At 33.4% G+C, this 16,382-nt stretch overlaps 1 protein-coding gene and 1 non-coding gene across 3 annotated transcripts in view; one reads left to right on the top strand and one right to left on the bottom strand.

Moving 5' to 3' along the window:
- Positions 1-16,382, bottom strand: part of LOC114335848 (telomere-associated protein RIF1-like) — a 102,263-nt gene that overhangs the window by 14,517 nt on the left and 71,364 nt on the right. Inside the window, exons 10-12 of one of the 2 annotated variants that reach the window (XM_050642958.1) lie at positions 9,567-10,075; positions 6,451-6,812; positions 1,619-1,877 (exon numbers count right to left, since the gene is read on the bottom strand). In XM_050642958.1, coding sequence (XP_050498915.1) covers positions 1,619-1,877; positions 6,451-6,812; positions 9,567-10,075 — 1,130 coding nt within the window. The remainder of the gene's footprint in view (positions 1-1,618; positions 1,878-6,450; positions 6,813-9,566; positions 10,076-16,382) is intronic. The other variant, XM_050642959.1, reaches the window with a different exon arrangement.
- Positions 6,097-6,169, top strand: Trnas-gga (transfer RNA serine (anticodon GGA)). Its single transcript has one exon. It is a non-coding gene; the product is annotated as a tRNA-Ser (tRNA).

Genomic DNA, 16,382 nt, shown 5'->3' with positions numbered 1-16,382 from the left:
TAATTCTTAAAAATTTTGACAATAAATAAAAAAATATGGCATTAATAAACCATTGCTGTTGTGCTTATTTTTATTTATACAGGGAGTTGAACTTATTTCGATTTTCATATAAAATTAGTTATAACTTTGTAAATACCCTGTATAACATTACAAACCTTTATATTTTTGTGATGGAGAAGTTAACAGTACTTCGAATATAAAATAAAATATAGGGTGTTCCATTTAAAAAAACATAAGTTAGGTCTGCCACTGTGTTATCGAACACCCTGTAACATTCTAACTAATTTTGTAATGTGAAGCTCAAAGGTGGCTAAAATTTTTGTTATTAACTTTTATTGCTATCTATTACTATGGCGGAGCTATTGAGCTTTACCCTACTAATCAATCACCCTGTATAGACTAAAAATGAAGAATATATAATTCTTCCACTCTATCTTTGCCCATGCATGCAACTATTCACGAATTACTTTTTATACTAGGGTCTTTTTTTTACTCACAGAAACTTGTCCTTGTCTTTGATACCTTGTTAACTATGAATTCTGACGTTTATCATTTTCAGTGACAGTGGCATTAGCCCATTTGTCGACTATTTGCATTTATTGTTTATTTGGTTTCGTAAATCAATAGTTTTATTTATTTATCAATAAAATTTATTTGATTATATATTTTTAAAAAATAAATATATTATTTCAGTTAAATAAAGGAAAAGTTGTAATTCTGACTTGTGGGTCCCCAGATAAAGACGAGTATTAGTAATATTGTAGTGTTGATAACTGAATTTTAGATTAATTTCGATCAACGATCAATCTCCTCAATAGTGAAAAAGGATTATATAAACAATTCAATAAAATAACTTTATAAAATTGTTCTGGCTAATTGGCTTAGCTCTTTACTAATTGCTTAGGCAAATTATGCATTTGATTCAGTACCATATTGAATAACAAGGGGCTGAGCGAGTCTCCTTGGCGGATTCCTCCTTTTAGTTTTACGCATTCTGTTTCTCCTGCTGACATTGTAACTATGGTCTTGTTGTTCTTGTTAATTTCATTAATTATCCTTATTATCTTATGGTCTATTTGTTCAGCTTGAACGATATACTAAAGTAATTAATGTGCCTGTACCGATGGCGTCGATAGACGTCATGCGCCTTTGACTTAAGAAGCGAACGACATCTTTCGACGTCATTCGTACGTAACGTGTTAAAGAGCTACATCACAGAACGTTTCGAACTAAAAAGTTCATCATCATCGCTGTGAACCTGAAATGAGTATAAACATTTCAATGAAAGCAAACGTTCAATTGAAATGACTAAGGTTGAAAAATACAAACTGGTTGTACTGACAGGTTTGCTTTTATTAAAATGGTTATAGTCATTTCGGGTTAACAACACTGATGTTAGTTCGAAAACTCTGTGTGATCTCTTTAAGGGATTTTTAAATAAAATATACCTTTTATAAAGAATTTTACTAGTTTTTTATGATTAATGCTATACAGCCAGTTACAGGAAATTATTTTCCTTGTGAATTTATTTTAGAGTAGACCATGCACAACTGTTATGAAGAAAAGCTTATTTTTCGTAAAATTAATAATAAAAAGATGCATATAACATACTACTTACCTCACGTATTGCTCTATTAATTAACATCTTTAATTCTAATTTAATATCTAACTTGGGCACTTCTTCATCTTCATTTTTGCCTTCGCCTTCACGACAATTATTCAATTTTTCCTCAAGCTTTTCTCCATCCCCTTTTTTCCTATAGTAATTTTCCAAAGCCTTTATAACATTAGCAACAACTGGCACTTTGAAGGGAATACGGTTCACTTCAGACTCGCTTAGTTTTGCCAAATCTCCAATGGTTTCCACGTTCCTGGACCTAAAAAATTAATTAGAAGTTGTTGAATCACATTAATTACTAAAGTAAGATAATATAGATAAATACTATTAATTAAATAAACCAAGACAATAGAAAAGTGTTGGCGTTGGTGGTTCTCTCTCTTCTTATTATCGTACTGGCATCAGATATGTTACACCAGTTTCATTGCTTTCGCCCAGGGTCTTTTCACCTTCACCTTGTCCACCAAGATGAAATTTCTTCTTCTTCTTCCTCTGTATAAGCAATTCTGCTTGTTCATTGTCGTATTGATACCTCTATGGAAGGTTGTCACTCCATCTTTTGCGCAGTCGGCCGATACTTCTTCTACATATTGGTGCTTTATCTCTAGCTATTTTGACAACACGTGTCTCCCTCATTCTGGATGTGGCTATTCCATTCTCTTTTTCTATTTAGTGTCCATTCGTTTATACACTGTACGTTACATTTTCTTCTAATGTCTTCACTTTTCTTTCGATCTCTCAGCGTATTTTCTGTAATTCTTCTCAGTACTCTCATCTCTGCCGTTTCCAGTAGTCTTTGTGTTTTATAAATTGTGCATATGTCATTATTGGTCTTAACTGGCTTTATAAATTCTTGACTTCATCTCAGTGTTAATATGTCGGTTTCGCCATACAGTGTTACTAAGGCATCCTGCCAGTCTATTTGCTTTCTGTATTTAATTTCTCACTTTTTTATCCAGGTCCCCGTAACTTGACAATGTAATTCCAAGGTATTTTACTTCCATTACTTGTTTAATACTAACCATCAATGTCAATTTTGCATCTGATTGGTTCTTTACTGATAACTATTGTTTTAGTTTTCTGAGATGAAACTGTCACATTGAATTCTTTTGCACTTATGTTAAATCTGTGGACTAATCTTTACAGGCTATCTTCATCTTGAGCTATCAATATCAGCGTCGTCTGCGTAGCAAAGTATTTTTATTTCTTTATTTCCCATTCTATGTCCTCTTCCTTCGTTGACGTTTTTGATGATTTCATCCATGATTAAATTGAAGAGCATAGGACTCAATGATTCTCCCAATCTTATTCCGCTGCTTATATCTATAGGTGGTGTAAGTTGTCCATCTATTCTGAGTTCCATTTTGTTGTTTTGGTAGATGTTTTCAATAGTTTTTATGATATCTGGGGGGACTTCATACAGAAGATGAAAACATTGTATGTGGAGTACCACAAGGTTCAGTATTGGGTCCTCTACTGTTCCTTATCTTTATAAATGACATCACTAACTTAAAAATCGATGGAAAAATTTTTCTTTTTGCTGATGATACCAGTATCACTTGGAGCAACTCAACTATTGCATCTCTTCATGCAACTATAACTTCCGATTTGCTTACGATAAAAACCTGGTCTGACTCTAATTTACTCTCTTTTAACGTGGATAAGACAGTAGCATTATCCTATAAAAGTGCTCTTCAACCCCTGCTTGTTAATAACAGCCAGATCTCTACCGTTGATTCTGTAAAATTTCTTGGTATTTTTTTAGACAGCAACCTCAAATGGTCCCTTCATATCGATTTGTTAAGTAAGAAACTCGCCTCAGCATGCTATGCTATAAGATCTGTTTCGAAAGAACTCAATTTAGCATCTTCTAAACTAACATATTTTTCTTTGTTCGAGTCTCATCTTCGATATGGTCTTCCTTTTTGGGGTTCTAGTACAGCTGCCCAATTAGATGTTATTTTTAAATTACAAAAAAGAGCAATAAGGTATCTGTTTGGCCTCAGAAGAACAACACATTGCAGAAGTTACTTCAAAGATCACGGCATTTTAACCCTTACATCTTTATATATTTTAGAAACTGTTTGCTTAATTCGTAAACACATGCATGTCTTTCCAGCAAGGCCTCGTCATGACTACTCCACCAGAAATTCAAATTTTGATGTCTATTTACCGATCCCGTCCTCTGAGTTAGTAAAGAAATCTATATTATATTCCGCAAAAAAACTATACAACCATCTTCCTTTACAACTCAAATCTGCAACATCTTTCCCCAAGTTCCGTAAAATGACAAAAGCTCATCTATCTAAAAGACCATATTATTCTTATTAGAAGAGTTTCTTAATGACTAACTAAGAAATTACAGTAATGTACAAGTAACCAAACTTATCTATATTTGGGTGTCACATGCAGCAGCTTAAACTTATTAGTTCCTATGTCTATAAATAGTTTACTTTGTTGTTTATTCACTTTGCAATTTCTATAAATTGTTGCAATATATCGATTTTGTTTTTTTTTCTTTACTTTATTAACTTATATTTTGTATTTATGTATATTTTTTTCATATTGACGATTTATCAAATTTCAGAAAATTGTATTTGTTATTGTTATTGTTAGATATTATTTATTTATTTTTTCTGACTTTAATTAAGCTTTGTCCATAAAATTTGTATTTTCAGTGACAATAAAGCATATTTCTATTTCTATTCTATAAGATGGATTACATCTTTGAGTCTTAATCTGTCAAATACTTTCTTCGAGTCAATCAGACATAGAAATGCTGGTCTATTATACTCCAGTGATTTCTCAGTAATTTGCTTTATGACGAAGATTGCATCTGTGCACGATCTTCCAGTACGAAAACCCTGTTGTTCATCTGCTAAACTTATCCTCTGATTCATTAGGTCTTGTAAAATTTTAGTTGTAAGTTTAAGGGTAGTATTTACCAACTTGATACCTCTGTAGTTTGCTGGTTGCTTTTTATCTCTTTTTTTTTAATAGTAGAATTAGTTCGCTCGTTCTCCATTCTTCCGGTATTTTATTGTTTTATGATTTTGTTAAATAATGTTGCTAATTGTTATGTCATTGCGGCTCCACAATATTTCAGTAATTCGTTTGGTATTCCATCCTTACCTGCAGCTTTTCTGTTCTTCAACTTTTCAAGTGTTTTCGGAAGCTCCTGTGTACTTATATTAACATTTTCATGTGTGGTAATTTCTGGTGTTTCCGGTTCTAGCATCATTTGTTCTTCCCCTGGATAGAGCTTTTTTAGATATTCAATCAATGTATCCTTTTCTATGTGTTTTGGTTCCGTTTCTATTAGTTCCTTTACCTCCGTTCTTTGACCTCTTATAAAGCGCCATATTTCCTTTTGGAGACCATAAAAATCATGTTACATTTCTTTCGAAAAACGTTACTAGTGATCATTTTTTATTCTTCTTACCACTGAATGTGTTTCGTTTCTTATTGTCTTAATTATCGTATGCCTCTTGTGTCTTAGTTGACATGTATTTAAGGTAAGCTTTTTTCTTCTCTTTACATTTTTTCTTCACTTCTGTACAAAACCATGAAGTTCTTCGCCTTGGAAGCGATTTATTTTTATTAATGTTTCGTTCACCAAGAACTTCCTTGGCTGAGGCTAAGATATTAGACTTAATTTTTGCCCAGCTTTCTTCGACTCCGTCACAAGATAAAATTTAGAAGTTTGTATTTGGTATTTCGTACAATATTACCCAAGCATAAAGTCTTTCGCTGCTTAACGAGATTTAACAATTTTCTTTGAACATTAGCGTTTCTTAGGACCTTATCATTTGTTACATGGTCCACAAATGGGATTCTAAGCAGCATTCAGAGACACCACATTTTGAAAGCTTTCACAAAATTCATGATATCTCACTTGGAGTGACCACGTCTCACTTCCTTACATCGGGATAGCCCATATACAGTCGGAAAAATGAAAGAATACCCATGAACGATTACAAACGTTTATTTGTTATTTATATAGTGAGAAAACGAAAGTTTTCTCAGGATTCGAAAAAAATGAATGCATTTAAAAGGCATTGGCTCGAAGTTGTGCGTCTACGCTCTCAAGTAACATAGTAGAAATAAACACTGACATAAAAGTAAAAGTTTAAGCTTTAAACCCTACAGTATAGTGAAAATCAAGTTTCTAATTTTTGAAGTTATACTTCTTTAGACGCGATTGGGAGTGAATTTTTATTATTCTGCGCGCATGCGCACACAGACAGTATGGAGTTCGTTGCTAAATGTTAGTTATGTATGTATTATAGTCCAAAAAATATGTGGAAAGAATATATTAGTGTTTTTTGTATATATATTTATTATAATTTTTGTATCTTTGGATTTGTCTACCTCGGGAATAAGATAATAAAAGTAATATTTACAGTATTTTTTTACTTCACTTGGTCTATTTGACACATTGTCTGAGAAATCTTGTAGTCCGCACCCGTACAAACAAAAGGAGTATAGCTCAGTGGTAAAGCGTTTGACTGGAGATCAAGAGGTCCCCGGTTCGAATCCGGGTATTTTCCAATTTTTTTTTTAATTTTTGGTATTGTTTTAATAAAATTTTGTTGGAAAGTAGTAAGTAGAAATTAGTTTAATCTTTAAATAAAATATAAATAAACTGTTCGAAAGTATATTTATTTCGTTGAAATCATATAATCGAAGTATAACTTCTTACGTGCGTACAAAGTACACACACATTCTTTTATATTTTCCTACTGAATCAAATCAATTATAAACTTAAAATTAGTACTGAAGCTTTATGGTATACTAGACAAAAGTAACCAAAATAATGTTATCACACTTACTTTAATTTATTCATTAAAGCTGGAACAAACATTGGGCTAGTTATTCTTTTAACAATTATTAGAACATCGTCCTTGCAGTCTAAGAGTTTTGGGAAAATTGGTTTGTTCTTCTGTAAAACCATGGGATTTACCACCGACAAACTCGGTTCTGTGTCAGGACAGTCTGATTCTGTTTCAGTAGAAAGTTCTGAGCTGGGAGTGTCATCTGAGAAACCGAAGAGATCCTTCAAAACTTCATCAGGGAATTTCTTGTCTGGTGTAACATCAAACAGCCTCTTGGCCTCAAGACTGGGTTGAAACTCATCTTTTATATAGAGTTTTTTGGATGTGAGGCACGGATCACTGAAGTTCACTCGCTTTCTCTGTTGAACAACAAGTAACTTATTATTATTGTTATTATACAATGATTACGAGCCAAAGCAAAGCTTATGTGGCCCAAAGTACAAAATATTTGTAGGTCCTAAGCTAAATAATATAAAATAAAACACATTAGTGCCAGAGGCGTACGACAGGGGATAGTGAATGATTGACCCTTCCCAAATTCTACGCCACTGAGTGAATTACTATTTTAGCGAAATTTTTCGATTCTCCAATACTTTGTATGTAAATAACTTTATTGGTATCGATAAAGTCATCAGTTTAAGATATATTGGAAGTTTAAAACGAATGAATGAATGAATCAAAATAACTATGCCGTTTCATTTTTAACATCCTATATCTCGAAAACTAATGACTTAATCGTTACCAGTAAAGAGTATATTATTTACATAGAAAGTATTAGAGAATCGAAAAATTTCGCTAAAATAGTAACTCCCTCAGTGGCGTAGAATTTGGTAAGGGTCAACCATTATTTATCCCCTGTCGTACGCCTCTGGTAGTAGCTAGAAACTTTTGTTTATCACAATTTAGTAGACTGTATAGTACCCACACTTTCTGCCAAGTATGATAAGGATACGTCAAATAGTTTGAAAGTACTTGGTAAAAATAATTTTTAAATTTTTAAATAAAACACCCTGTAACTCAGTAAGTAGCCACATTTTATTTAAGTGATTTTAGACCAATCTTAATATTTTAAGGTCTAGAATCTACAACTTATATATTCGACATTCTTAATCAAACTTAACCCTAAAAGGGCCTGTAGTAATATAACTCAAAGAAAAAAAAAGAAGAGGAAAAAAGACAAAAAAAATTTGTTAATTCGTGAAAAATTCCCAGGAATCCAATTATCGAAACGGTATTTCAAAATATTTAATCCCCGCGACGTTATTAAAAAAAAACAAATTATAAACAAATTTGAATAATTTTCAAATGCCATTTTAGGGGGAAGTTTAATTGAAATTTGAATTTATCAATACATTTATCGAAAATATACAAAAAAAAATAAAAATAATAAGATTTAATACAGGTGAATATTTCTTTGGCAACAACCGCGTTTTTGCAATTGAAAATAGAGTAACATTTAATAAACAAATTCAATATCTCAAAAAATATTAAATATGTTTGGACCAATTTTTATTTTATTAATACTGATAACATAGCGCAACTTCTCCTGTAAAATAAAATATTTTATAGTGCTTATTTAAAACGCTAAAAATAATTTTTTGCAAATTTGTTTTTAAAGTTTTATGTATAATTATTTAAATAAATAGGGGGTCAAATTTAATTTTGTAAGTCTTATGTGAAGAATTTACCCTTCAACTTTGCAGAAAACAATCCTATACACCTTCATTAGTAATTGAATGACCTCAGCAGTTAAAAAAGTAAGTTTTTTGCAAAAATGACCCCTTTTTAATTATTTAAACAATGATCCCCTTGTATGATTTGGATACTTTCTTGAAAATATCTTTTGTACCCACCTAAACTTTGAAAAAAAAATTTGTTTCAACCTGTACGCATTTACATTTTGATTTACATGTAGTGTTATTTTATTTTACTAGACTATATGTAAAATTGACCTTTCAGCAATGTCGAATTTCATAGTCTCTTCTTCGATTGACGTCACCACAATGAGTGAGTCAGGTGGATGGAATTTTGTAAAACCAATACAAAGAAATAACTGAAGGAAAACATTTCATCACTGCAAACAAATTAGACGCCTGCGATGTGCAGGACATCTAGCCAAAGCAAGTAAAAGCTACCCTATACGATATATTGTCCTGTTATAGAAGGAGGTAACTAAAGAGTTGACCACAGTTAAGATAGAGAGATGGTGTACCTGAGTATGTCAGGAAAATTTCCGTTGTTATCTGATATTAGACTGCAAGAAGCATTTACACTACAAGAACCATTAGCTGAATGGAGGAATAAACTTAGGAAGGTAGATGATAATATGGACTCAATATAAACCTAAAGAAGACAAAGCTTATGATCATTAGCAAGAAAAAGATAACAGAAGGTCAACTCTACATCAACCAAACCCCTGTAGAAAGAGTGACGCACTAAAACTACCTCACCATCATGATAAATGAAGAATGGACCAACAACCAAGAGATAAGAGCGCGCATCGGAAAAGCTAGATCAATCTTCAACCGTATGGGGGCCTTTTTCAAGAGCCACAACCTTTCTCTTGGTATAAAATTAAGAATGCTGACATGCTACGTCTTGTCCTTTTTTATGGTGTTGAATCCTGGACCTTCAACGAAGATATGTGCCGAAAATTGAAAGCATTTGAGATGTGGCTATATCGAAGAATTTTTAAAATCCCATGGACTGATCGGGTCACAAATGAGGAGGTCCTAAGAAGAATGGGGAAGAACCGAGAGGTACTAACTACCATCAAATCTCGAAAGTTGGAGTACTTAGGACACATTATGCGAAATGAATCCAGATATGAATGATCCCTCCTACAAGCCATCCTGCAATGAAAAATATTTGGAAAGAGAGGTCCAGGAAGAAGAACATCCTGGTTAAATAACCTCAGAACCTTGTTCAACACAACATCTGTGCAGCTTTTCCGCGTTGCTGCAGATAAAGTGAAGATTGCCATGATGATCGCCAACATTCGTCACGGATAGGTACATCAAGAAGAAGATGATGATAAGACTGAAGATGATGACTGATTGTGTTTATCTATTTGCAAATTATTGATATACAATAAAGAAATCAGTAATACTTACTTTTGGACATGGAGAATTCTCGGTATCACTACTATCTGTAAATTTCCTTTTAAGTATACTACTTCGAGGAACTGCAAGTGGACTGGGTATCTCTCTCGAAAACGTCAATATATCTTCTTCATTAAAGGTTTCAGTTACTTCTGGAACGTTCTGCTTTTGTCCGACGTTGTTCATTAATCTTTTTATTCTTAAAGTCGACGGAGATGATGTACTTCCTATTTTCCGCTTTAGCATATGCTTTTGAGACATAAATGTATGGAATATATGTTGGATTTTAGAAGCTTTTTCTTGAATTGCTGTTGGTCCCTTAAATGTTTTATTGGAGGTAATATTTATTGTAGTTGACACTTGACCATTCTGAATAGGCGGTTCTTCGTTAAGTTCTGTCTCAGGGGCAGAATTGAACTGTACAATTTCTTCATTGTCTTTACTTTCACTTGTTTCTAAAGGAGTCATTTCAGCTTCACTGGAAGCATCTGCAGGATCAAAATCATCAGAAGAGTTTTCATCTAAAAAAATGGTAGCAATGCCTTTAGGGCTTAAAAACCATCAAAAAAATACCTTTCACTAATGTGATATGGCTATTAATAATATCTGCTACAGTCATAGAAATAAATAATACCAGACCACAGTTTATGTATAGTCGAAATTCAATATGATTGTTAGGGTATCGCTTAAAAATGATACTGGAGGGGCCCGAGACGAGAGACGAGTGTAGTTGAATGGTGGCGTGTACATTTTTAAAATAAGGGAAAATAAGTGCTAATAAACAAATAAATGTATAATAAGAAAATCTACGGTTTCGTTTTGATTTAAATCTGTCTCCCTCCATCCTCCGATAGTACTATTTCTGGGTCTACCTGTTGTCAAGGAGGCTCTGAGGAAGACAAATTTATATCAAAACAACCATAGTTTCTCGATATAAATTAAAACTATTTATATCACAGTATGGTTAGAACGCCCTCTAACGGGGAATAAGTGAAATGAATTTCGACTCGATTCAAGTTCTCTGTTTAACCCAGGTATGACAATGCCAAAAGGCACCGTTAGGAAAATATTCCAATTTACGGTTCAGAGAACCCGTATGAAACGAGTATGTGTACTCTAATACAGAGTATGGCATTAGTAAAATAAGAAAATCTACGGTTTCGTTTTGATTTAAATCTGTCTCCCTCCATTCTCCGATGGTACTATTTCTAGGTCTACCTGTTGTCAAGGAGGCTCTGAGGAAGACAAATTTACATCAAAACGACCGTAGTTTCTCGATATAAGTTAAAACTATTTATATCGCAGTATGGTTAGAACGCAGTATAATTTTCAAAATAGAAAAGGTAGTAAAAATAATAAATTGCAAATATATAATGACGTTATGTTTAATACATTTTTACTTAATTAAAAACAAACAACTTAAAAACATTCATGAAAAAAAAGTATAAACATAGTCTGTACTGGGCCAAGGGATAGGTTGTTCTTCATCTGTTGATCTGTTATCTGTTCTTCTTTCGTACTTTTTAGAAGACTCAACTCGTTGTCAACCGATTATTGTCTGCTCGTCTGCTGTTGACAAGCAGTGCGACCAACTTAACTAGGTGCTGCGCATAATGAAAGTGTCCACCGTTGGGCCAAGTGTTTTTCATTTTTTTAGTAAAGAAAAAAATCCGGACATTTCTCATATCCGGACGCCAATCCGGACATGTCTTTCAAATCCGGACTGTCCGGATGAAATCCGGACGTATGGTAACCCTAACTATAGGCCAAGAAACCAGTGCGCAATTATCAGAAGCCTACACTACTTAACAGGGCATTTAGCACTAAAAACACCGGAATAAATCGATTTTTAAATACAGCACCTAGAGACTTACAACTTTCTGCATTGTGTTCAGGATGATGCCAGGGAAAAAGTCTACTACAGAAAAATGGGTGGAAATGCATAATGGTATTTTAAAGTGCATAAAATGCACTCAAGAGTGCATAAACATATCAAAATAAATATATTAAGAGCCAGATTTGGTTACTCGGGAGATTTTTGAGGTCGCTGAACACGAATGCGCTATCAGAATGACACCTGGAGCACCTGATGTCGTGTCACTGGCAGAGCTGGGCCAGGTACTGATAAATTGTACTCGGGTACAGAGTACCGGGTACTTTTCATATTTGAGTAACGAGTACAGAGTACCGAGTACATTGCTCAAAAAAAGTACTCAGACTACAATACTCAAAGTACAATTACCCGAATTGCTCGGGTACTTATTTCGAGTACATTCGAATACAGCACCCGAAAAAAAGTAAGAAGGTAATAATTAGGGAGCGGATTTATATGCGATCAATTTTGATGAAATATGCGCATACATATATGCAGTAAAAAATTTGAAATATGCACAAGATTTGCACAAAAATTCAAAGAATGCACATTTCTTGAAACCACATATTTTCTGTTTTATTCAGTGAGTTTTATAAAAATATTATCTTTCAAATAAAAACATTATGTTTTATATAATATAGGTACGCAACAGGTAGAATCTTGAAAGTACCTATTTAGAAATATTTAGAATAAAACACAATATGACTAACATATAAAAATTTGTTTCAAACGATTTTCTACTGTCAATGGATAAATGAACAACTTTCGATTCGCTTTTTTTTAATTTTGACTTTCTGTCCTGACATATTTCTGTCCTGACGTGTGTGACCGAAAATTTTCGCTGAGATGGTATCTACGACAATAACACGTACTTTTTCAAACTGTTTAAACTTTAAAAGTTGAGGAAGCAGTCAAATATTATTTATTAAAGAAAGAAGAGGAAAAAAGCAATGTTAAAACCCACGTTGGTGTAAAGAATAAACCAGGCTAGAGTCTTTTCGCATAATGCACTATTCACAAACAGAAGTACTTTTACACAACAACTAAGCATTCGGATTGACCGACTAAAAGTGGCTAATTTTACTGGCTGATTTACTTTCCCGTTTAGCAAACTATTACCCATCATTAGCATTATACCCATTATTAGCAAAACCAACGGGTGTTTTCATACATTTAATAATATGTATCCTCTTTAATAACAATAACATCCCATCTTATCGGCTTGAAAGACTTTGCAGTTAATCGGGTGGTCAATAGATACCTACTCTCAATGGGTGGTCAATACTATTTATTCGACGAACAAAACGGGACCTGATTTAAATCATATTTAAATTTCCGTCAAAGAATCGTAAAAGGATGGTTAGAGGTGTAAATATTCTCTTAACAATATGGTACCTATTTAAAAGAATCGCCAAAATTATACCTACTAAGTGTGATAAAATTTAAATAAATCCGAATTTCCGGATCCTTACAATAATTTTATGACGTCGTACTATGCGGTCTTGTGGGCAAAGATCGGGTGTTTTCTAAGAAAAACCGAAAAGGCGGAGAATTAGTCGTTCCCGAAAAGATACGACTGCATATGTGCAAGGAAATATTTTGTGTTGAATTAAAAAATTTTTGAATTTTTTTTGTATGGACAGAAATGTTTTTAAATAGACACATAATATTATATGTATGTTTCTTTAAAAATATGCAAAATTTGGTAAAGTTCTAAAATAGGCGATATATGCAAGCAATCTGCTTTTAGCATAAAAACCGCTGCCTAGTAATAATTATTTCTGCACCTCTAATAGTTATTTATGTATTAAGAGCGAAAAGTGATACATTATTGCTTGAGAGTAAAAGTTACCGCTCAAAGCGTAGCGGAGAGCGGTAATTACTCTAAAGCAATAATGCCACTTTGCGCTTGTAATACATACATTTTTTCTACAATCACTTAATAAAATGAAAGTATTTTTAAATCATTAACTTTATTGTAGCTATTTTATATCTGTCATTATAATGTCATAACATTAACTTTTATATCTATCAGTTTGAATGTTCAATGTGATTGTATTGTATGGTTGTACGGTTGCTACGGACAACGCGCGTAAAATCAAACTTTACGCGCTAGAATGATAAAGTGACGGTACTCAGTAAACGTCAACTTTTCGTTGCCATTGACAAGCGAAAAAGTCTTCTTTATCAAGTGATTGTAGAAAAACATATTTATTTATGAGCAATGAAAACATAAAATACCGTACAATTCCAACTAAAATAAAAAAAATAAGAATTTTACAAATTAATCATCGATTAATTATAATCACTATAACACCACTCACGTTCAATGATCAATTTTATTGACTCTTAAGATAACTAATTTTTCAAAGATAGCCAAGTTTAGCATCAGCTAGAGCATTTGTTCGAGAGCTATTAATTATTGTAGCACAATGGACTGATACTGGCTGCGTATCAGTATCGTTTTTGCGTGTTGCTATTTTTGGTCTTCCACATGCAGTGACAAGTTTAAACCTGCAAAAAGTACTCGGAAAATGTACTCGTATAATAAACGCGGGTACTGGGTATTTTACCCATATGTTACGGGTACGAGTACCGAGTACTTTATTGAAAATGTACTCGGGTATCGGGTACTGAGTACCCAAAATGTACCCAGAGTACAAAATTCGGGTACTTGTACCCGGGTATTGCCCAGCTCTGGTCACTGGTAAGGTACGTTATCTTCTGAGGTTTCGAGGGTCTTCGGCATTAAACTGATGCAAATAGATTACTCGGGCGGTTTTTGAGGTTGCTGAAAACGAATACGCCATCTGAACCGACACTCAAAGTACCTGAGGTCTAGGGTTACGTCATCTTCTGGAGTTTCGATGGATTTCGGTACTAAATTTATGCAAACAGATTATACGAGGGATGTTTGTGGTTACTGAACACGAATAAGCCATCATAACTGACTCCCGAAGCAATTGATGCCCACAGTCACTACTAAGGCACGTCATCTTCTGGAGTTTCGAAGGTTTTCGGCACTGAATACATGCAAATACATTACTATGCGGTTTTTAGGGTCCCTGAATACGAATACGCCATCAGAACCGACCCCCGGACCACCTGGTGCCCAAGGTCACTGCTAGGGGTGAAACAGAATAGAGGTAAGTAGAATTGAATAACCTTTCAAATGAGCTAGCACACGACTCCTATTCTCATTAAAAAAAAAATCATCGATGACGTCATCACGCCCACATGGATGACGTCACTGGTATGATATTATATATTGTAGTGTGCCAAAAAACGAAATTTAAAAATAAAAATCGACCTATTTCGGGAGTTATTTTCAAAATCTCCCATTCATGACAAAATGAATTTATGACCTTTACGTGCTCACTGTATAGCGTCATACACGTTTAAGGGGGTAGGCGCTAAATCTTGGTCCAATGCTATTTAAATACATTAATTTTTTTCGAATCTTGAGAAAACTAATAAATATTTTTAAAAAATTTAAACGCAGCATGAATGATTACATTATTACCGAGAGCCTTAGAATAAACAAAAAGTTTCTCTTGAATGAAATATTTGAAATTAAAAATCACACTACATTTTTGTAAAGTGAAAATTCATCCCTTTAACTTATTAAAATAAACATTATAGCAGGGATTTTCGGCACTCGGTAATAATGTAATCTTTCATCCTGCGTTTAAATTTTTCAAAAACACTTATTAGTTTTTTCAGGATTCGAAACAAATTGAATGCATTCAAATAGCATTGGACCAAGATTTTGCGCCTACCCCCTTAACGTCAGTCACTTCAAAGAATTCCCAATAAAACTTACCCAGCTACAAAATAAACAGACGACTGGGTCTCATTGCAAAAGTAAAAGTTTTATTTAAATTATTTAAACATAGGCGAATTTATGTATGTGGGAAATAAATTTGGATCTGAAGATCAAAAGACTACATGCAAAAGACTATTCTGCGAAGTAAAAACATACTTTCATCTAATCTAATCTCTAATTTTTTCCAGATTTATAGTCTGTGTGTACAGATGCAATACTAGTCATAAAGTATATTACTGAAAAATCACTAGGGTATAATAGACCAGCATTTCTCTTGCTAAGACTCAAAGATGAAATCCATCTTCTGTATAATAGAGAAGTTTCTCTAAAATCCGTAAAGTTTTTTAAAACGTCTACCAAAACAACAAAATGTAAATCAGAACAGATGGAAAACTTACAGACCCTACAGACAGACAGTGGAATAAAGCAGGATGAGTCATTGAGCCCTATTCTCTTCAATTTAATCATGGATGAAATCGTCAAAAAGGAGGACGATACATAATGGGAAACAAAGAAGTAAAAATACTCTGTTGAGCAGCCGACAACAAACAAAGATTAAAATAAAAATGTGTGTACCATTTTTATATATTCGGCTGCAATACGAAGGAAAAACAATCTTACTTTTTAATTAGAATAAGGAGTGCAGCCAGTCCCTTTAACTGCAGTTTTCTGCTCTTATTGGAGCGTCATCAGAAGGAACGTAGGCACTGTTCTCCTTAAACAAAGATTAATGTGCAGATTTAACATAAGAGCAAAAGAATTTAATATGACAATCTCATCTCAGAAAACTAAAACAATAGTAATCAGCAAAGAACCAAGCAAATGTAAAATAGAAATTAATGGCATCAGTATCGAAAAGGTGATGGTACTAAAATACCTTGGAATTATACTGTCGAGCTAGGACAAAGAAGTGAGAAATCAAGTACGAAAATCGTAGAAGTATCGGCCTACCGCGCAAAAGATGGAGTGACAACCTTCCATAGAGGTATCAATCCGCCAATGAACAAGCAGAATTGCATATGAAGAGGAATAAGAAGAAGATAGGCTGTAGTCTGGTATTACTTCTTACTGACGGTTCATCTGCGACAGCAACAGATATTACACCTTTCTTATTTCAAGTAAATATTCA

The sequence above is a fragment of the Diabrotica virgifera genome, chromosome 2, assembly GCF_917563875.1.
Source record: "Diabrotica virgifera virgifera chromosome 2, PGI_DIABVI_V3a".
Taxonomy (NCBI): Eukaryota; Metazoa; Arthropoda; class Insecta; order Coleoptera; family Chrysomelidae; genus Diabrotica; species Diabrotica virgifera.
This window is presented reverse-complemented; position numbering and strand designations above follow the sequence as displayed.